The sequence below is a fragment of the Parasteatoda tepidariorum genome, chromosome 7 (genome assembly GCF_043381705.1).
Source record: "Parasteatoda tepidariorum isolate YZ-2023 chromosome 7, CAS_Ptep_4.0, whole genome shotgun sequence".
NCBI lineage: Eukaryota > Metazoa > Arthropoda > Arachnida > Araneae > Theridiidae > Parasteatoda > Parasteatoda tepidariorum.
In genome coordinates, this window is record NC_092210.1 from 26,615,534 (window position 1) to 26,640,030 (window position 24,497).

The 24,497-nt window shown below is 34.4% G+C and overlaps 1 protein-coding gene across 2 annotated transcripts in view; it reads left to right on the top strand.

The window, feature by feature from the left end:
* Positions 1-22,151, top strand: part of LOC107441683 (cytochrome P450 9e2) — a 47,362-nt gene extending 25,211 nt beyond the window's left edge. For both annotated transcript variants that reach the window (XR_011637234.1, XM_071183210.1), the window contains 6 exons: positions 504-657; positions 2,370-2,533; positions 4,262-4,350; positions 4,605-4,748; positions 19,018-19,180; positions 21,969-22,151. Coding sequence is in view for 1 of the 2 variants with exons in the window: in XM_071183210.1 (XP_071039311.1) it covers positions 504-657; positions 2,370-2,533; positions 4,262-4,350; positions 4,605-4,748; positions 19,018-19,180; positions 21,969-22,070 (816 nt within the window). In the remaining variant the exon portion in view is untranslated. The remainder of the gene's footprint in view (positions 1-503; positions 658-2,369; positions 2,534-4,261; positions 4,351-4,604; positions 4,749-19,017; positions 19,181-21,968) is intronic.
* Positions 22,152-24,497: the final 2,346 nt, after the last annotated feature.

A 24,497-nucleotide genomic window follows, 5' to 3' on the forward strand; every position in this document is an offset into this window, starting at 1 on the left:
GCGTGAACATGTCACATTGATGATAGTAATTCAGATTGAATCGGTACTTGACAGTGAAAAGTACATACGCTCACTACTCTTCATCCAACTTGATGTTGTAGATAAGTTCAGACGGGATCTTATATGACCGCCGAGTAAAAACACCTCCTCTTAGACTAATAATACTTTTATTTATTAGTTTAATATCCTAATCCTTTTACTATGAATTTAGATTAAATTAGAATTTGTTGGCAAAATGATTTTTAAATGATATATTCATTTAATGAACTTTATTGTGCATTCTTGGCTTATCTGAACTCAGTTTTCTTTAAGTGAATGATGTAGTTGAAAGAGAATTTGATATGAAGAATTTCTCACTAGTTAGAGCTAGTTATAGTTGATATGAGGGATATATTTCTTACTTTTAAGTATAATAAAATAAAAATGACCTCAGTTCATTTACTTTGCCGAAAATTAAACCTCTTTAAATATAAATAGTATTAAATTCTCTTTATACATTCCAGACTAGAGACGACTTTCTCCAACTGCTTTTGGATACTGAGAAGAAATCAACCAGTGGCAATAAAAAGGAATCTGTTGAAAACGATGATGATATTAATGCGAATTACGGAGAAGATATTTCTGAGCAAAATATTAACCCTTATGTGTCCCAAAAGAGTAAGAAAACCTTCTAAAATTTCTTTATCACGAATAATGTTTCGGAATAGAGATAATAAAGTTAAAAGCTTAGCTATATCATCTGAGAGGAATAAATAAATCATTTATCGTATTTTTGTCGTTCTGAATGGCAACCAGTTGTTTACACTATTCCTATTGACCGATTTATATTCCTATCCCTTTAGAAACGCATTCTTATTAGTTGCATCCGTACCCCCTTGATCATAGCCGGACAGCCAGTGAATAGGTAAGTCAAGTGACGTCAGCTTGGACGTCTTTATAAAGGATGAAAAGGTAAAAAGAAATTCGAGTTGCTAAAGAAAAAAAAGTTAGATTCAAATTTTGATATGATAGAGTTTGAGATGATAGAGTTTTAAAAAACAGACTAAATCTTTCTTGAACTTAGGCTGTGGGACGTAGGAGCAGATGTTCCGGTTGGGTGATCAGCTGTACGCGGAATCCACATTGTGTAATCCCCAAGCATTCTTGGTACTCATTTCATAGATCCACTGAAAGGATAAAAGGCAAAGCTAATCTAGCCCAATCACGGATAGAACCTAAAACCTGTGGCAAACCGCTTCCACTGAGCCACTGGACTTCTTTCTAAATAAATGATGTTCTGAACTGTGATTGACAGATTAAGAGGGGTGATAAAACATATCAAGTGGATAAAAAAAATTAACATCTAAAATGGGAGCAGAAATTACTTTAAAATAGTAAATATCAATATTTAATATCGTTGAAATAGTACATATCGTAAAAGGCATGCTCTATATACAGGCCCTGAATCTAGAGGAAACGAAAGGAGGTCAGTTGAGGTTTGTTCCACTTTAATTAATCACTTGTGTGTTGTTTGCTGTGAAGCACTGAGCATCTCCAGTGAAACTTTAGGGTTCGAAGTAGTGACCTTTCTTGTCGCACTACAGTACTATGGATCAATGGTTACAGGAGACCGAGACTTTTCCTTTAGTACGACCAGGTGCAGGGAAAAAGCGTAATGTAAGAGAATGGAAAGAATCGTGCTACCTCTGTTTTTCTATTGCCCGTCAACTAGTTTGCAAGCAGTTGCTGCTGAACTCAATGTTTCACTTAGGTCAGTCTGGAATGTTCTACATACTGAAAAGATGTACACATTCCACTTACAAGAGATACAGCCTCTAATTGAGGAAGAACGTATTTTAATCCTTAGTTTCCAACTACTGTTTCATTTACTGACGGAGATATGTTTATGCGAGACATTTTCAACACATATAATTCTCACATGTGGAAGATGGGTAATCCGCTTGCCAGTGAACCGTGCATATCTCAACGTAGACTTAGTTTCAGTGAATTTTTAAAAATTCTGAGTGTTTTTCTCCTGGAAGCGTACTTGATGTCAAAACTTCTGAATGCAGAAACGTACTTCGTTTTTCTGTTACAGATTCTGACTGAATTTAGTTGCTTTTGATGGCTCAAAAATAAATGTTTTTGGAGAATGGTGACCGACTTTAGACATAGGTATTTTAATTGATTTGAAAGTAAAGAAACTATGTGACCGTTCGACTAACGCTACCCCTTCTGGTAAAAATCTTTAAGAGTCATCGTAAAAAAATACATATGGCACGTAACAAAAATAGCAAAGAATTTAAAGCATCCAAACACATTTCAAAGGCATTGTTTATTTTTGTGAAAATCTTCATCTGTTTTTGTTAATTATTTTTGTTTAATTTTAGATCTTACACATGAAGAACTGGTCTCCCAGCGTGTCACTTTCTTTTTAGCTGCACATGACACAACATCATTGATGCTGTCCAGCGTCATATACATTCTGGCTATTAACGAAAGCATACAGGAGAAATCATATCAAGAAGTTGCAGAACATTTACAAGAAACAAACGTGAGGATCCGAAAATATTATTTTTGTTATTAATTAATTATTTTAGTTCATAACGCAAATTTAATCCCTGTAAGAATTTACATCATAATACTGCATTCAGCTATGTATTTTAGTGTACCAGTCATATTAGGTTTATATTTTTGTTCTGCTCTACACTGGCGGACAGTTGCTGAGAAAAAAATATTTCGGATGATAAATCATGTGAAATTTCATATGAATATTCATGAAACTATGATAAAAATATTATGACAAAAAATCTACGGCATGAACCGAAGAGCAAGAGTTAATAACATCACAGCAACGAAGACCAAAAATGATGTAGTAAAAGGACACTAGTGGTAGGTTTAGTGTAAATTATGACCATCTTTAAAAGCGATGCTGGACTCAAAATAAGCTCTCAAGTTGTTTATGAGGTTCTTTATAAAGTTTATATCAAACAATTAATTCCCCTCGATTACAATGGCTCTATTAAGGAAAATTTTAGTAATGAGAGGCTTCTGAGAAGCAATGATAACTTGCAAATATTCCGCCAAGAGAATTACTTTCAAGATTTATAATATTCAGGTCTGGAAACATGATGGCATTCTCAATCCATTTTCCAGTTCAGCCCTATGTGATCGCATATTTTCTACTACGAAAATGAACATGGAATCAGCGGTGCCTCTGAACAAACTTATAGGGATCTAAAATATGAACCCACTATCTCATATGAGTCAGAATGTCTTCATGAAAGACGTGCATTCCAGAGGGGGCCGTCTAACATCAAATTGGCCCTAACCGTAAAGCCCACTAGATATTGTAAAGTGGTATTGTGAGTCTGGTACACTCTATATAGAGCAGATCGAGTTCAGACATCATTGGGGCTCATCAGGGAAGAAACTATGTTTGTAATGTTGAGTGCTTGTCTTTTTCGAGTTCCATGGTCTAACATTTTTGAGACCTCTATAAAATTTTTCAGTGGTACTGTATTTCTCTAATTCATTTTTTATGAATGACAAAACGCATTTTTGTAGGTTTGAGATGGACAAGAAATACCATGAAGCCGAAAATATTCACGCATTGGAGTAGGCATCCAGATCTCGAGACCTGAGTCTGATTGATCATGTCTGAGATACTCATTTGAAGCTCGCAACCCCCTTCTAGAAGCCTCTCAGAATAAAAGAACTGTCTAGATAAGGTAACCTGAATACAGTGGGATTTTTTGTTGGACATAGATTTTGTGAAAGGCCCCTTAAACACTATGAGAGTTGCTTTGCTTTTAAGGGTGGTGATATCCCCCGTTAAAAAATTCCCAAGAGCTATTTTTCTACTTCATTGTTGAACTATTTTGATGTGATGTCCTTTAATTCATGATCTGTGTTTCGTGCAGCTATCTTTTTGAAATCAACGTTTTTTTTAATTTTTTTTAAATTTATTTTTCAAGAATGCGATGTTACATTCATATAATTAACTTGATATTATTCATTATTTCTTGAGTTATCTTCAAAATATGTTTGGTGCTGTCCTCCAATTTAGCTATTGAAACTAAATTGAGGAATATGCACTATGCCTCATAGCAAACTCAACGAAGTTGGAGGGAGGAGGTGAGGAGTTCAACGTTTATAATAAATTAATATTGTAGTTGTAATTTCACATGTTTCTTATTCGTAATTTCAATACGCTAAAGCCTGTCTCTGTTTTTTGGTTCTATTCATCCTTCATTACAAATTTAAACACTTCATTTTTTAGGGTGAATTAACATATGAAGCTTTGAAAAAAATGAAATATTTGGATAAAATCATGTCGGAGACTTTGAGATTATATCCTCCGATTATAAGGTGAGTAGTGATTATCAATTTCCGAAAAAAAAATTCTTTGAGTAATATTATAATTCTACCATTGCATAAAAATGGTTTCTGAGCCTATATGATGATCTAACTGTTTTGGTACTTCCAGTAATTTGTAAGTCAAGATATTCTGCTATAATTTCAAACATATGTTTTACACCCTTATCTTGTTTACCCCCTATACGTTTACACCTTAACTATTACATCAATATAAATAGTTCAATTGTTCTATTTTTATTGTATAGAACTAGCCGAAGAGCTGAAAAGACTTACATTCATGGAGAAACAGGCATTACCATTCAAAAAGATGCGGTCATTTTGCTTCCCATTTTGGCTATTCATAGGGATCCAAAGTACTATCCAGACCCTGAGAAATTTGATCCAGAGAGGTAACAATGTAAATTACATATTTTTAAGATCCTTATTTCTTCCAGTTTAAAGATTCTAATTAACAAATATGTCATGAGGAAAATCTGCTAGACTTATCATATGCTGACTTATCATTTGCTAGTATGGACCGATTTTTGCACACAAAAATTCGTTCTCTCATGCTAATTCTATGCAAAATATAAACTTTAGCAAATATTTATTATTTTTTTGCTACTTTAGTTAATAATAATGGAACAATTTTCAAACTGTAAGGTATGCAATTTTTTATATCATAATAAATCAAAAGCAATATCAAATAAAACAATATCAAATAAAGCAATATCAAATAAAGCAATATCAAATAAAGCAATATCAGTTGAATAATGCTTCAGAAATCGAATTTTAAAAATACGACTTTCTTGAACTTCAGTTTCTCAGGAGTTATAAGACAATCCTCGCTCAAATTTCGTATTTTGAAATTGAAAATTGCATTCTTTAAAATGAAGAAAAAAAAGTTTATACTTTACAATTCAAAATTATATGCATGAGTGCTTCCAATAACAATATTTGATTCTCTTAAGGTCAAACAGATTTGATCTATGCACGAATCTATTGCCTAAACAAGAATTCTAGACTACCGTTTTCGTATCAAGAATTCTAGACTACTGCTTTATTGTGTGAAGAAGGGATCCCTGGAACCATCATTGTTCTAGGGGTGTGAAAGTGATAGTTGAGCGGGGGACGTTAAACCCTTAGTTACCAAAAATCGCAGAAGTTTCTCAAGAGTGATAGAGGGGCTCACACACATATATATACGATCCCCCGATCAACCATCACTATATGCGTGCGTTGCAGCACTTTCAGTTTGAATTGTAATTTTATATTTAAGCGTGTAAATAACATTTGCGACTTTGATTTGAAATGAGAATTTTATTTGATGGCGAAAAAACCAGTGATAGTCTCAGCAGTTAATTCTCTAGGATATCGTTTGTGCATTTTCAAACAGACATGTATGGTGATGCACACGGACCATGAATCATATTTTGGATGATGATCTGAAATAAGTCTGGATCAATGGCGACATCAGGTATTTCTGCTGATATGATCTGACCAATTTGGCATGGTGCTATTTTTTCAATAAGCCAAATCATGTGCTCTTTTTGCCATTCAGTAGAATACATCAAACACCGTGTCTCTCCAAAAAACATGACGCTTCGCAATGAAATCAAGTATAGAGCTTAATTTTTGGTTTAACTCACGTGCGGTAATATCATGAAGATCCGATAATGTTTGACTAGGTTACAAAAGCTCTTAAATTTCAACCCAAGCAGGATTACATGTAAATTTAATAAATAAATCTGGCTCCCCATATGTGCACCGATGCTTGTAGCAATGAATGTAGTTATTTGGAAACACGAATTGTACCGACGTATATTCGCCAAGAAAAGTTTCAATTGATTTGCTTGACCCGATAATAATGTTGATAATGGGTCAGTTGGCGACGTTATCACTTTTCCACCAGAGCAGCAAATTCCATCTGTTTCATTCTTAAATTTGAGAGCACTACAAAACACACATAAAGGATCCATTTTTCCTATGATGACTTGGATAGAGACTATAATTAGTAATTCGATCATAGAGAAATGCACTAAGATTTAAAGCAGCCTATTGCCCGCGTTTGAAAAGAGAAGTGAATTTTCAATCGTTTTCCCTTCTTACTTCCCATTGTTTTGATGTTTCAGATAAACGAGCTTGAGCAATGTATTTTAAATCGGAAACCTGTCTTGCTTGCCGTTGCTCAGATGTTTCAGGTTTTGTATTTAATTATTAACTAATTATGGTCAGAGATGTATTTAAATGTTGAAAAGCATTTGGTAATTTCACGGCTAGTTATAATCAAGTTTATTCAAGTGTCTTTGAATAAACAATGTTTTTTTTGTTTTACCGTTTGGAGCGTGCACGAATAAATCAGAAGGTCTTCCTACACGTGAGCAGGCCACACAAAGCCGTCCGTGGGAGAAACATGGATTTTTCAAATTCAGACCACATACTTGCAGTGACTGTCCTTGGGCTTTGTTGATGGTCATGGCAAAAGCAAGTCACACCGGTAACTGCAAACGTTTAAATTCAAATGGCATATCTTTGGGGGTCATTGGAATACGCTGTAGCAGAACATCCTTTCCTTTAAATTTGCCATTTAGAATTTTAACTTCGACAATATTGGTCATTATTTTTTTCACTGAAAGACGCGTACCATTACAAAGTCAGGGTGGGTTGATGTTTCGGAAGAGAATGATAGGTACTCCAGTTTTCAAAGTTAAAATGTGCGGCGGCATACCTTGAAAATCAAGTGAATTCAGAAATTCAGTTGGGTAGTTTACAAACTCGTTTTGATCTATTACAGTATGTATGGATTTATATGTTCTTACATAACCTGGAATTTCATTTAGAATGTGATTATTGATGGAATTATTGGTAGAGTTTGCCGGAAATCACCAGACAATAAAATTAGTGGGCTGTCGAAAAGTTGTTCATTTTCTCTCAAATCTCCTAGAGTATGATGAAGCGCTTCTAATGCCTTTCTGTGAGCCATAGCACATTCATCCCAAATTATAAGTTGGCATGATTGTAGTATTTTACCAATTGGGTACAATATGGAAAAAAACACAACTACTTCCACTTCGAAAATTTTACTAGGAATAACATTAACTTTTTAGTTTAATTAATAAACTGAGTTTTAAATATGTTTACTAAATTCATAAACTTAGATAATTATTTCAAAAAGAATTAGACTAATACAATTGCAACCTGGCGAGTAACGACTTGTGACAACATGCTTTGCTTAATGCTTATTTGTTGCTAAAAATCAAGTTCGCAGAAAATGTTGTTTACTAGTTAAATTTAGTAGGAATAACACGACCTGTGACGTAGGTTATAGTATACCCAATTACAGATTTTTTTTGATATTGCATGTGGGTTTTTCAGTGAATTGTATATTTAAAGGTAATTTATAAGTGCTGAACGCTGTTTGGCCACCATCCAAAAGGGTTGCAACAATTCCAGAGGAGGCCAAAGACAATTCAGTTTTATTTTGCGATCGTATTGTTGCCGGGATAAGGGAAATTAGAAATGTTTTACCTGTTCTTCCAGGTGCATCAAAGAAAAACAATCCACCTCTTCGATTTGTAACAGCTGTCATAATATTTTCGTATGCTATGTGTGGTGACCTGCCTACTACAACTCAACGCTGCCAGTCTCGTATCCCATAGCAACGAGGAGCACAAAAAAAGACAATTATTGTTTTCTTTCTGCTGCTTGATAATTCTCCTGTTTTTNGCGAGCTTTGCGCCAAAGTGACGTCACTAGTGTGACGTCGGAGGATCGGCGCGGCGAGAGATACTTCAAAGGAGTGAATCAGCCCTTCTATTCTCTTTAGCCCTGATTGTTGCCGGGATAAAGGAAATTAGAAATGTTTTACTTGTTCAACCAGGTGCATCTAAGAAAAACAATCCATCTCTTCGATTTGTAACAGCTGTCATAATATTTTCGTATGCTATACGTGGTGACCTGCATACTACAACTCAACGCTGCCAGTCTCGTATCCCATAGCAACGAGGAGCAAAAAAAAAAAAAAAAACTATTGTTTTCTTTCTGCTGCTTGATAATTCTCCTGTTTTTAAGATGTACGCTATTGTTATTATTCAAAGCTGTTAATGTATTATATTTTATAATAAGAAGCGAGTCTACTTATTTCTCACAAAAAGTATTCCTCCACAAACTGGTGACCTCGGATTTATTACGAATCTCAACCTGTAATGTTGTACGAATATGAAGTTTATATGCAAAAGCCTGAGCAACAATAGTTGTCAAGTGTGATGAAATTCAAGTAAGACATTTTACCTTTGATTTAAAGTGTTTTGCCACATTCTGGTAAGTCAACATATTTCTGTCAGAATTTTATCGGATCTATGTATGGTGTGTTGAATTTAATTTTTCTGATTTAAATTACCAAGAAGCTGTGTCGCTATATGCGTATATTGATTATTTTTCTGTGCTATTGAGTATATTTGACTGATCTAAAATGGTTGACAACAATGCTTCTTCACAATTGGCGCGAGTTGCAGTTAAGCCTCCGCCATTTTGTCGCCAAGATCCATCGCTATGGTTATATACTGGCGCGTCAATTTCAGTCTTTCCACGCGACCCACACATTCATAAGCAACCGACTACGGAGATAGCAATCTACGCCGCGAACGGAACAAAAATAAACACATACGGTTTTCGTAGATTAACGTTAGATTTCGGTTTAAAAAGGCAATTCAAATCAAAGGCAATTCATCCAACTGGATGCGTAGTTTAAATTGAGTCACATTACTGCTGACAAAACTCAATTTTACACAGCAATCGCCGCTTTAGAATCAGAAGTACTTCAATCAGTTCGTGAAATTATCTTAAGTCCACCAGCGATGGAAAAATACAAATCTTTAAGAGAAAAATTAATTTCTGTTTATGCAGAATCCGAAACAGTTAAAATCAAGCAACTATTGCAAGATTTACAGCTGGGTGATATGAGGCCTTCTCAATTGTTGTCTAAAATGTCAGACTTATCCGCCGGTAACCTAACGGACAATATTCTTAAGACATGATGAATGAATAGACTCCCATCAAACATGCAGGCCATTTTAGCTGCCAGTAGTGAGCCTCTTACGATACTGTCCAAAATCGCTGATAAAATACACGAGCTGGTCATGCCAACGCAAATACATGCAGTTTAGACTTCTAATCAAGGCATTGCGGCGTTACAAGCTCAAATTAATGAATTTTCCAAACTGGTCACTCAATTAGTAGCCATTCAAGCTGAAACTTTTCGGCGCCATCGCTCTCCATCACGTGGTCGATATGCACGTCGTAGCCCATCAAGGAAACGCTATGAAAGCCCTCCTTCGGGTATTTGTTTTTAGCATCACAATTTTGGAGAAAAGGCAAACAAATGCCGCCATAACAACGAGGGAAACGAGATGGGCCGTCGCTAAAAGTCGTGCACGACAGCGGCCGGAATATTGCACGCCTTTTTGTCATCGATAAGAATTCTGGTTTAAATTTTCTTGTAGACACCGGGGCTGATGTTTCTGTCGTTCCACCACATTTTCATGAGCAAAAGCGCCAAACCAAATTACAACTTTACGCAGCAAATGGAACTCCTATACAAACTTTTGGTGAACGCCTGATATCTGTTGACTTAGGATTGCACCGCAAATTCCAGTGGCCATTTATTATCACCTCCGTTTCAAGTCCTATTATTGGCGCTTACTTCTTGCAAAAATTTTCGTTGCTTGTTGATCTTAAAAATCGCCGTTTAGTCGATTCTTCAACGAACTTATCTTACCCGGGAGAAATTCGCAATAGTCAAGATTTAAACATTAAGCTGATTTCCGATACTTCTCCATGGCATCAACTTCTCAGAGAATTTCCTACAATCACGCCCCCAGTTATGGGCAATTCACAACCCAAGCACTATGTACTACATTATATTGAAACTACCGGACCTCCAATTGGTTCTGAACCAAGACGTTTACCTCCAGACAAGCTTAAAGCCGCCAGAGATGAATTTCAATACATGATGGAATGGGGAATTTGCCGCCCATCGAAAAGTTCATGGGCCAGTCCGCTCCTTCTAGTTCGGAAACGAAATGGTAACTGGCGCCCGTGCGGGGATTATCGCTGGTTAAATGCAGCTACAATTCCTGATCGTTACCCAGTCCCGCACATTCAAGACTGTATGCAAGTCTTAGAGGGAAAAATTATTTTTTCAACTGTTGATCTTGAGTGGGCGTACCACCAAGTACCCGTTAATCCAGCTGATGTTCCAAAAACTGCAGTTATAACGCCTTTCGGACTATTTGAGTTTCCAGTCATGACTTTCGGCTTATGCAATACCGCTCAAACGTTCCAACGCTTCATGAATCAGGTGTTAATCGGCCTGGACTTTTGTGTACCTTATTTTGATGACGTCTTAATCGCTTCCTCTTCAGAACAAGAACACTTATACCATTTGAGAACTATTTTTGAACGGTTTCAGAGTTACGGAGTCAGTCTCAGTCCTTCCAAATGCGTTTTCGGCCAACAAAAAGTATCCTTTCTTGGCCATGAAATTTCCGCTGATGGCGTTCGACCCCTTTCAGATAGAGTCACCGCTATCCGCGATATGCCTGAATCATCTACAGTAAAGGACTTAAGAAAATTTCTTGCCATGCTCAATTTTTACCGACGTTTCCTACCTCATGCCGCAACCATACAAGCACCTCTAAATTTTTTTTTGGTTGGAAGCAAGAAAAATGACAAACGTGTTATAACCTGGACCACAGAATCACGCGATGCGTTCCAAAAATGTAAAAATGATTTAATTTCGGCAACAAATTTGCAATATCCTTCAGCATCTAAACCATTATCACTCTACGTTGACGCATCGACAACAGGTATAGGAGCGGTTTTACAACAGAAAGATCAAAAAGCATGGAGACCACTTTCATACTTTTCTAAAAAACTTTCACCAGCTCGAACCAGATACAGCACTTACGATCGCGAATTATTAAGAATTTATGAAGCTGTAAAGCATTTTCAAAATATGCTGGAAGGACGCGTTTTTATGATCTTCACTGATCACAAACCATTAGCCGATGCTTTTCAACAGCGTTTGGATAAAGCCTCCCCTCGTTAAATGAGACACCTAGACTTCATAAGCCAATTTTCAACAGATATCCGTTATGTGGAGGGTTCACAAAATATCGTAGCAGATACCTTGTCTCGTATCAAAGAATTAGCCATTCCTTCGCCAATTGACTTTGCTGCCCTTGCGGATGAACAATATCAGGACACAGAACTACAAACCCTCTTGAAAAACAAAACTACCAACAATCTCAACTTGCAGCCTATGCAGCTAACACCTGGAAAATCACTTTATTGTGATGTTCAGGATTCAAGAATTCGACCATATGTTTCCCCTGGGTTTCAGCATGCCATTTTTAGTCAATTACATCGTCTTTCACACCCTGGCCACAAGGCTTCAAGGAAACTTATACAACAACGTTTTGTGTGGCCTAGTATGCAAAAAGACATAGCGAGCTGGACACGTTCATGCTTGGAGGGCCAAAAATCTGAAATTGTCAGACACACCACCAGCCCACTTATAACTTTTAATTTGCCATCATCTCGGTTCAATCACGTGCATCTCGACTTGGTCGGACCATTGAAGCTTTCTAATGCATATTCATATCTTCTTACTTGCATTGATCGGTTTACTCGCTGGCCTGAAGCCGTTCCTTTAGTAGATATTTCAGCTAGTACTGTTGCAAATGCATTTTACTCCGTTTGGATTTCTCGATTTGGAGTTCCGGAACAGATTTCTACTGACCAAGAGCGTCAGTTCGAATCCCAACTCTTCACGTAGCTAGCTAAGTATTTGGGAACTTACAAAGTAAGAACCAGTCCTTACCATCCAAGTTCCAATGGAATTGTCGAGAGATTTCATCGCTCTTTAAAACAATCAATTCGACTGAGGTGTTACCTACCGTACTTCTAGGTCTTCGATCAGCGTTGAAAGAAGATCTGAATGCCTCTTCTGCCGAACTAGTATATGATACTGCTGTCCGTTTATCGGGAGATTTCGTACATTCAGTCAATCCACCTAACTGCAATGATCCTTTTACATTCGTGCATGAACTTAGAAACTGCATGTCGACCAGTTCCTACCATACGACCAGTTCCTACCAGCGCTCATTGCAAACAAACTGTCTTCGTGCACAAAGAACTTAGAAACTCATCTCATGTTTTTCTCAGATGTGATGCTCCAAAACCTTCTCTTGCACCAAAATTTTCGGAACCACATCAAGTACTAGCTCGAAACGAAAAAACATTCAAGATTTTCGTAAACGAAAAAGAAGTTAATGTTAATATCGACCGCCTAAAACCGGCATTCATCTGGAAACCTGAAGCGACTGTAACACATGCGTCATCAACATCATCTGAATCCACGACGTCCGACTTAGCAAATGCTACGACAACAACACGCTCGGGACGTCGAGTGCGCTTCAATCCGAAATATTTGTAAGAAAGGAATCGTTAGCACTGGAGGGGGAGTACTGTGGTGACCTGCCTACTACAACTCAACGCTGCCAGTCTCGTATCCCATAGCAACGAGGAACACGAAAAAAAAGAAAACTAATGTTTTCTTTCTGCTGTTTGATAATTCTCCTGTTTTTAAGATGTACGTTATTGTTATTATTCAAAGCTGTTAATACATTATATTTTATAATAAGAAGCGAGTCTACTTATTTCTCACAAAAAGTATTCCTCCTCACTATTCGTTGTTCGATAACCAGTTTTGAAAGATTTGATTGAACAAATGAACTTAATTTGTCGATATCAAAATGAGTTTGTCGTAGAAAATTACGATTGAAAAGACTGTTTGCACATCGATTTAGAGCAGGAATTCTTAGTTGCAACAGTGTTTTATTGAAGATTGTTAAACATATGTCCTCGATTGAAATTAAAGCCTCATTATATACGTCTGGAGAGAATTGAATGTGTGGATTTTGTTTTGTTGCGCGTAAGCGATGTAGTATGTCTTCACTCATGTTGTCTTTGTATTCTTCCCAAAGATCTTTTGAATTGTATGGAAAGCACATAGTTAATATTATTGAAAATAACGTGCGTATTTAACGTGCTTCAGGATAAATGGCACATGCTTCATTGTTTACTATTCTTAATTCTTGAAACGATGTCTGTCCTGGCACGTTGAATAATAGCAATCGTAAGTAAAAGCATTCTGTATTGTTAGGGTGGATGGTGTAGAGACGACTTAATGCATCAGTTGAATATAAATTGGGATGAACTTCAACTGCTTTACCTTGCTTTCGACGTTAAAAATGTTTCGCCGAAACACTTCATATGTAGTATGTTGGCACCTCACAGTAAATAAGCGTCTTTGCAAATGCGTCATCCGTGCACAATGAGAAAAATGCCGCTAACGTTGTTTGAGGTGGCGACAATGCTCATGAACTGACATTTCTGTCGTAAGTAAACTCGCTGTCCATTTTCAAGGTGTACTGACAAATGAAGAACTGTTGGATGTCGTTCATGAATTGGAAATGATAAAATGAGCCAGACTGCTTCATTACTACTAGTGTAGCTTCCCAGCTGATATTGATTGATTTCATCGATTGTTAAAGTAGCATTTTCCTATCCAAAAACTGCCATATAGCTTCCTTTATTTACATATTTACAAATGTATTTGATCGCTTTCACAGAAATTGGAATTTTTGACATTGATGTGTGTTTCGTACGCTTTCGAGAGCTACGGTGAATACGGTACAATCCAACGATTATCGACTTCATCATCGTTGTTCCGGATAATCGAGTTGTTTTAAAATAATGGATCTTCGCCATCTTCTTTTGATCGTCATCGATAAAGCGAATACACGTCATTGCCAGTGATAGTCTCAGCAGTTCATTATCTTGGATATCGCTTGGAGCATTTTCCATCAGACATGCAAGGTGAAGTGCTGTTGAGTGAGCCACACGGACCATGAATCATATTTTAGATAATTACCTGAAATAAGTCTGGATCAATGGTGACATCAGGTATTTCTGCTTATATAATCTGATCAATTTGGCATGGTGTGATTTTTCAATAAGCCAAATCAGAATGTGTGCATGTGGCAATCCTCTTTTTTTGCAATTCAATAGAATACATCCAACACCGTGTCTCTCCAAAAACATGACGGTTCACAATGAAATCAAGCAAAGATTTTAATTTTCGTTTGTGCGTGCAGTAATATCATGACAATCTGATGATGATTGTCCTGGTAACAAAAGCTCTTTAATTTCAACTCAAGCGGGATTGCATGTAAATGTAATAAATAAATCTGGGCACCAATATGCGCGAACATATGCATCCTGCGAGTATTGATATATGTGCCTTGAACTCCCTGTAAATGCAGCCTGCAGTATAATCCTTTTCCCTACATCATTAGGATTATCGTTACCACCATTAATTATTGCATCCCGTAAATTGTTGTTGTAGTTCCTTTACGTCTCACTAGAGCTGCACATTGGGCCATTGGAGACGGTCTGGGAAACATCCATGAGGATGAACCGAAGACATGCCATCACAATTTTAATCCTCTGTAGAGGGGATGCACCCCCGCTTCGGTAGCCCGACGACCTGCACACGAAGTTGAGCACTTTACGGCTGCACAGTTTAACGAGGACCAATACCGAACATCCTCGGTCCCTACGCAGACTGATCCAAGTGGTCACCCACCCGCACACTGACAGCAGCCAGTGATGCTTGACTTCGGCATCCCGTGAATGAATGTATTCTTCTGAACGTAATTTGGTTTGATTTAATTTAATATACAGCAGGCGTTGGGTTTTAATTTTTGCATTCATATCGACAATGTATTGATGAAATAATTGTCGACATTTTAAAATATGATTATCACCGTTTTGGAGAGTCATTAATCTATACGCATAATAATTCATTGCACTTACTTTCTTATTGGTTTCCTCGCCTGTTTGTGGATTTATGTTAAAAATGGTATTCATCGTCTCCTTGCCAAAATAAAATAGGATATTCCAATGCATCATAGGATTGTTTCTGAGACTCTTTAAACCATTTCTGCGATGAAGAATTATATCCCGGGAAGTAAATTCTTCGCCAACTATAACAATAGCCACCTAATCCAATGTTGGTGCATTGTATTTTCCTTTGTGGTGGCCAGCAGATGTTTTGTCAGCACTAAAAACAACTTTGTAATTATCGGATGGCATTTTGTCAAGGGCAGCTCTGAACTGCCTAAATAACTGATTACGTTGATCGATACATTTTTGTAATGTGGCAACAATTTCTTGTTTAGTGCCATTGTTTAACTGACAACGTTGATTGACTTGATCATTTGTGTTACCTATGAAATAAATCATAAATCTGTAGTAAAATTAATATATATATATCGAATTTTTAGAGACTCCATTACAAGTTTGAAAAATAGCTTCTACTTCATCATGATAAATTAAACATGAGTTCTTAAGAGACTTTTTGTATAATAAAAATAGCCCTCTGAGCATATTATTGAGACCATGATTTGTCTACTGCTTAAGGAATTGATAGATATGGCCAACACAAATTATAAAAATTTGAAAGGTATATTTATAGAAGAAAAACAACATCGATTTTACGAAAAAGATCGGATAAATCTTCTCAAATTCTTGCTTTCATTTCTTGTTCTCTCTGTCTTGAAATCTCTGTCTTGAATTTTCATCACGTTTTCGTTTAAGAAAATATTTTCGTCGACAGCTCCTCAAAAAACCATTTTATTTCTAGATTTCTTGAAGTAATAGCTTTTACTATTTCTAATTAGGAACAGTTGATCATTATTTAATTTTTCCATTATGACATTCAAATTATATGTCGTACTTGTAATAATAAGTTTTGGTATATTCAAGGATATTTTACTCTTCAGAAGTTACAAACTGGTTCTATTACCGGTTCTTTTCTTCTTCAGTTTACGAACAGTCTTTTTCACTTTGTTGGCACATGGACTATTATTGTCAATATATTATGATAGACATTTTTTTCAACAAAAGAAATCTCAATAATAAAACATTCGGGCTATAGTCTGTCAATAGAAAGAACTCCTATAGACATAAAGTCTATGGCTCTCTATTGCTATGGAAACAAGAAATTTAAAAGAGGGGAGTTTCACCCTCCCCCTACATGATCTCTTTCGCCAAACCCAGTCACATCTTGTCTTAAATATTGACCCGACAACCCTAATTTAGATAATCAAACCTCGTAACCATAGTCACCACTCCTTCTCTAGACGAGTCAAGAGGGGAGTTCTTTATATAGACAGACCATACCTATTTTTTCCTATTTGAAAAGGTTGCTAAGCACAATTAGGTTGAAGACTTGAAAGTGTTAGTAAATTTTATAATTTCCCTCCTCTTTTTTGATTCAATACATCAGATTTGTAATTATTGTCACTATATATAATCAATTTAAGCAAATGAGACCAAATAAACGTGAATTGAAAATTTTTAAATGCAAGCAAAATTTATCATAACCGAAATCGCTAGCACTGAGGAGTCAAGACTTCAGTAATTTGGTATATAGTAAAATTGATATTCTACCAATATCAAATCTCCTAATAATGCTATTATAAATCAGATAAATTGGGCTGATACTGAGTTAAGAAAGATTATTTATATCGTTGCACCAAATTAATAAAATATTTTGCAGATACAAATCTGTAAATTTTGACAAAATTTAGCTATTGTTTTCATAAGTTTTTTTAAGATTTATCAAATCTGAAAGGTAAATGAAAGCTAGTTGTAAATGAGTTTTGCAGAAACGTGTCTGCAAAAATCTTCNTATATATATATATATATATTAATTCTGTTCGTTGAGACATTTTGAAAGCAAGAATTTTCCCATCGGGTTTTCACCATGGAAATGTTAATGCTCGCTTGAAATAGACATTTTTCTTTTTCAAAACTCATACACAAAAAATAATCTATTTTTTTAATTGCAAAATTTAATGATATAAATAATATTTGAAAAGATAAAATATTATTTATGTTAAAGTGACCTCTGCCTCTCCGGTTAAACGGTCCCTGTTGTTAAAGAAAACATTTTTCTGCACTTTTTTCTTTAATTTAATGAAGGTACTAACTAATAGTGAGACTCAATTTTAATCACTTGAAGACCTAATCTTAAATATGCAAATTAATTCTAACTTATGAATTCAGTCAGACACTGAAATGTACTTTCTTTGAATATTCATACCTTACATCGAATAGATTTGGGTTCTTGATCTCCCAAAGTATGAATGAGAGTCTCAATCTAATGAATTGTTTTAACAGGAGAGAGGTTTGAAAGTTTGAGCCTTTTAATATTAATCTTTCTTTTTGCATATTTCATCACATCTCTGAAAATAAGGAAGTGGGTTAAAAAAATTCTTGCATTCAATTATAAAACTTGTTTATCCACGGCAATCTCATGCAAAATAATAATTTTTTTTCCTATTTAGTTATTATATTTTAGTGTTTAAACTACTGAAAATAGAAAAAAAATTGTCATAAGGTATACAAAATTTTTACACCAAATTAATCTAGGTAATCTTAGGTAATAAAATGTAAAATTTGAAGAGAATCGGTCAAATAATTCCAAAAAAATGAAAGTTAAAAAAAACACGTTCTATTGATTTCTTACTTATACTATTTCGATGATATTTTGCAGATCAGTTTAAGGATCCAAATTTGTCATAATAGGTAGGTTTATGCAGAGAAAAAAAAAACGTTTTTGTGTCTGATTTCGTAACTTAAAATATCGTAAGCACAAATTAATTTGCATATTCAAGATTAGGCCTTCAAACCATTAAGATTGAGTCCTAGTATGTGAATATACGATCAGTAAGTTAAAAATTATGAACATTTTTTTTGGTTTACTGTAATATCTAATTGAATGAATGTGGAGCTATGAAAAGGTAAGTATGTTTTTAATACATTGTTTCATATGTAACAATATCGCTTCTCCGAATAGTGCCTAGAACTGTAATAAAATAAGACATCTTCTTATAAAAAGATATTTTCTAAATTCATATTCAATTCAATTTTGGAGGATATTTACTAAATTCATGTCCAAGAGGTCGTGGGTTTGATCCCCACCGGCCGAAGACTCGCTGCATAGTAAATGGTGACCGATGCACGCTAAATCTGTCGAGTCACAAAGTCCTCCATGTTCCCATAGCAAATCATGCTTCTGGGGGTACTGATCCAGGATTTTCCTTGTCTTCTGGATTAGTTCAAAATTACAAGGCTACGGAGTAGGGTAGACGGATCATGGGTTAGAGTCCCCTTGCCATCAGCATAACAGCGGGAGGTTTTTGTGGTTTTCCTCTCCGTGACGCAAATGATAGTTAGTTCCATCAAAAAGTTCTCCACGAAGACAAATTTCTTTCAATACTTGATCCGGGAATTCCTTTGTCTTCTGGATTAGGTTCAAAATTACAAGGTTATGGAGTTGAGCATTAGTAATCCTAAACCGAAAATCGGGTCGGCTGTTCAACAACGGATATGAAACAAAATAAAATTCATAAACTTTTTAAATTTCCTTCAGTCGATCCGAACCAACAATTTGCGAATCTGGACTATCCCTTTTGTTGGACTAAACCCTTCCATTGTAATTGTGCTTATTAAGCTTTTATTTTAGATTTCATAATTTCATTTCAGATTTTCAGACGAAGAGGTAGCAAAACGAGATCCCAACGTATATCTTCCGTTTGGGCATGGACCCAGAAACTGCGTCGGAATGAGATTTTCACATTTAAGTTCCAAAGTGTGTCTGGTGTACATAATTAGCAGTTTTATTATTAAGTCATGCTCCCAAACCAAAGTAAGCTTAAACTTTAATTTTTTATGATTGTTATATTTTCGTTTTATTTACTGTAAAATTGAGATGTATGAATTTTATGTAAAGTGTAAAATGCTGTGACTCATTTGCAGCTAGTAACACCATAAACCTTTTTTAAGAACTGATGGGTTTCGTTATAACAAGTGGCAAGCAGCAAAATCTGTGGGCCATGTTGCTACAGGCTGAACTATATACTAGCAACTGGAACATATTTAATATAAGAAGAAAATAATTAAATAAGTTTTATCCGAAATCACAACTCAACCTATTTCATAACATCTCTGGAACTAATGAAGTGGGTTAAAAGAGTTCTTGCATACAATTATAAAACTTATTTATTCAAGGCAATATCCAGCAAAATAATACTTTTTTTTCCACATTTATTTATTGTATTTTATTATTTAAATTACTGAAGGTGGAAAAAAAATCGTTTCAAGGTATACAAATTCTTACATCAAATTAATCGCCGTTATAAAGTCTGAAAATATTAAAAAATAATTGGCTAGCAAAAGCATTAATAATGGTAAAAATATTAAAAAAATAACGGGCTAGCAAAAGCACGAATAAAATAAACTGAACACATAAAGAGATAAATAAAATAAAAAAGCAAGCGATAAAGTTAGAATGACAATTTTTAGAACAACAGAGTTGTTGGTTTTTAAGAGATTAGTTTTGTTTTGGAATTTGAGTTTTCTTATAACCTGTTATGAGTTTTTCACACTTGTTACTGTTTGTGAATAAAGGTTTTTATGTTGTAAAAAACAGAACTGTTATTCAGATAGTTCATGATACCTTGCACCGTCAACTAAATACCACAGCATCAACAGCTATCCTTCTAACTTATTGGATTGAAGATTGTGCCTCATAAATAACTTAAAGTGCCTGCTACAGTTAAGGCCTTATGGACAGTGCAAACTTCAATAAAGTAAACGAAAGCATAAAATTTAACTTCACATAAGAAGTGATTAATGAATTTAATTCATAAATTATAAAAATAAGCTTTGTTTGAAAATTAGCAACTTCTAACCAAAAGTTTGTTTGATTACTATAAATTCGTTTAAGTCTAGTAACGTAAATAATAATGCCTTTGAGCGCTTTAACACTAAACATACCAACATTTAATCTATACCTATTTCTACCGTAGTTGGTCAATTAACCGGACTTTATGTTTCTTGATTGAATGTATGAAATATGAATGTTATGAAGGAAATAAACTAAAAAACTTTATTATAATTAAACATAATTGTATATTGTCCATTTTTATGCATTACAAATACAAAGAATAAGAATTTTTAAATTCATTGCTCAACGCATTTTTAACATATACTGGGTGTTTCCATTGTACATTTTCCGCAAATATATTTCTTCTAATTATTATTATTTCTGTAATTCTTATAATTATTCTTATAATTATAAGAATATATAAGAATTATGAGAATTATAATTGTTATAATTAATATTATTTCCTCTAAGAACTTGTGCTGTCTTGATTGTTTCGACATTTTTCTGGGTAATTAGAAATGAAGTTAATTAGACAGTTAATTGGGTATAATATGAAAAAAAGCACAACTACTTCCACTTACTAGGAATAACATTTACCTTTTAGTTTAATTAATAAACTGAGTTTTAAATATGCTTACTAAATTCATAAACTTCGGTAAAACAACAATATAAATTATTTCCAAAGAAACTAGACTAATACAATTCCAACCTGGCGAGTAGCGACTTATAACAAGACACTTCGCTTGATGCTTTTACTTGTTGCTAGAAATCAGGTTCGCAGAAAATGCTGTTTACTAGTTAAATTTAGTAGGAATAACACGATCTGTGACGTAGGCTATAGTATACCCAATTAGAAATGAAGTAAAGCTATCAAAACAAAATATAAACTACTTACTTAAACATTTAGTTTCTGTCACTTTTTCTTACAAAAAAATGATAAATCTAAAATTTTAGATACTTTCTTGAAATTTGAATTCACGGATATTCCGATTGAATTAACTACGCAACAGTTTTTGCAGAAACGTGCAACTAATCGAATGCAATACGTTAAACGTTAAACACGCATTGCATCATAATTTCTGATCCGATATCCTTATAAAGAAATAAATTGTTTTCCCGGTCAAATGACCAGTTGTGTTAGAAATAGGTATATGAGAAGTATTATTCGGAACAAACGAAATACAAAAAAATAATAATAATAGCATATTAACTTTATATAATTGTTGGAAAAAGTCATGAAGTCAAATGTGCAAAAACGATCATACCATAACGGTCAATTGATCGGTTATGGTATGTTTAGTGTTAATACTGATGCATTTTGTAGGCATTAAAACTTTTTTGCCGTACTTATTATTTCTATCAGCAGCTTTTGTTCGGGTGCTGCTGTATTTTAAAGCAGTTTAGATGCAGTTTAATGGGTTTAAATGCTTTAAGTGCTTAAATACTCTGATTTTCTATTTGCTTGTTAGCGCCTGCTCAATAAACACTTCAAGAGTTTAAATTATTTCTATAATCAACTTAAAATATAATTATTTAATGCCTCTGTTCTTCAAGGCGAATTAACATGTATATTTTAATGTACTTTATGCTTGATTCTAATATTTTATTCTTATTTTAACATGCTGATTAGCCCTGCTAAAAACTTTGCACTATGTTAACAGTAAAACCTTTGAAGTTAGAAATTATTGGTGTATGAATATATGAAAATGCCATTTAAAGAACATGTCATGTTTTTATGCACTATATTTGCATTATTTTGCATTTTCAGGTTCCATTGGAGTTTGTCAAAGATTCTTACTTCACATTAAAGCCAAAAGATGTGACTGTTCAATTGGAAATTCGAAATGATTGTCCATTAATTTATACTTAAATATTACTGATAACGCTATGATTGTTTTAAATATCCCTCGTTCATTGTACTATTTTAATCAATAAATTTTGCAAGCCATAACTTGATCTTTCTTAAATCTCACTATAATCACGATTGCACACAGCAAAAGATACATTAATCAATCATTACGAGTTAGCGGTTGAAGCAGAAATTTAACGGAAGAGTTTACTTTTTCGGAGGGAGGGATAGGGGACTTTCAAATCTATGTGCATTTCTTAAGGCGAGAATTCCAAAGTGGCATAACCTTTCCGATTCTTTTCTTTACTACGATAGAAATCTCTTAAACTAAGTGAGATTTATTCTTATAACTTTTCTTTATTCCTTCAAAATAGTAGTGTAGTTACGTCACTCTAGAGCTTCATAATAGGCTAATGCAAACGGTCTGGCAAACATCCCATAGAACAATCGGAAAACATACCATCACAATTTTGAATCTCAGTGGAGGGAATGGCTCCCTTCATTTGGTAGCTTGACAATCTGTCCTAAACCGAGCCTTTTACGGTAGAACAGTTATCAATACCGCGCTCTCTCGACTCCTTTGCATGCTGAGCAGAGTTGTCTCTCCCGTACCCGCTCACTGGTTGTTGCCAATGATTCTTGACTTTGATGATCCACAAATAATCATGTTTCAACAGCGGGACTTCAGAACAATACAAAATGTCTCTTAAAAAAACTTTAGGGTTTCAAAGAATGAAACGTAATTCGACGTTTGAAAACCGTTAAATATTTAAAAAAAAAAAAAAAACTTAATCTGTTCCGAACTTTTTGAATTTTATTTAAACGTGTATTTATTTCTGCTATTGATCATAATTTGCATTGATTGGTAGGCTCTTCTTGAGAAAATATGGAAAATAATAGAAAATAATGACAAGAGAAGAAAGTTATTAAAAATATTTTTTAAAAGTATTTAAAAAAATATAATTTTTGATATCTAAGAGAAATAAAAAAAATTATGTATGCAAACCCCACTATAGTGAACCTTCAAGGGACCGAAGTGTCGGTTCACTATAACCGGGAGTTCACTATATCCGTTACGCAGGCAATATAACTAATGGTTTCTTAACTCCTCCCTTTTATTACACATTATTCAAATAATTGACTGAAAAATATTATGTAGCGCCAAAAATGTGCTATTTTTCATTACTCTTCGTCTTGCGTATGAAAAAATTAGTAATCTTTAGCTGATGAGCAATCCTCAACAACAGATATGGAAACACTTCCCGACTCTCAGATAATTTTTCCTGAATTTCTGTTATTCCGTGTAAAAACAATAAAGCTGTACAGTATCACCTGATAATTAAGATTTTACATGGAATCTTATAGTGCGTCTAATAATTGGGTATAATATAGCCTACGTCACAGGTTGTGTTGTTCCTACTAAATTTTACCCATGAACGGCATTTTCTGCGAGCCTAACTTCAAGCCACANATATATACAATATATATACAATATATATATATATATATATATAAATATATATACGCACTCATAGCCAAAAAATTAGCGCACCAAGGAGTCGTCAAAAAACGAAATTTTTCATATGTATTGACTACTTTGATATAGTAAATGATTAGAAAATCAAAGAATCTTTGATTTTCTAATCATTTACTTATATCAAAGTAGTCATTACGTATGTAAAATTTCGTTTCATTTTGACGACTCCTTCTTGATGCGCTAATTTTTTTGGCCATGAGTGTATATAGGAGGATTGCTTTTTAAAAAAAATATCTAATGTATCTAGTTTCACTTTTCGATCCCATGCATATTTCTCGAGATATTTGATTATTTAGAAACTTCTTTGCACCCTGTATATACAACATTATTCTCTGGCCCCAGAGGTATGTAAGGGAGTAGTACAGCACGTAATGGATCACTGAGATGAGTTTTCTATCTTACATCACGATAGCTATAGACATTATTTTAATACTTCTGCTGCCTACTATTCTGAGATGTCCCGAAGTCATATTTACGGTTATTGGCTGATGGACAGATTTTAAATTATTGCTGAAAAAAATGCTACGAGAGGGTTCACATATGTAGGATTGTTAGCTAAGCAAATACGATTATTTATTATATTAATTTTTTTAACTAAGAGAAAAATATTTTTTTTCATACGCACTTCATCTTTATGATTTCCCATTTTGTTTAAAAAAAAAAAAATAACTCAAAAAATTAAATTTTTCAAAACTATTTTAATGAAATTAATTGTTCTTGCTCTTACAGCATTTTTTTTTTAATATTACGTTTAAGTAGAATTTTATTAAGAGAAATTCTCTTACAACTTTAAAATATTTTAAACAAATTAATTCTTTGATATATTCCTATAGATGACGCCACCAAAAATTCATTTCTTCACTTTATCCTTTTGTGTTTCTTTTCAAGTGAGTAAATTGATTTCATCCATC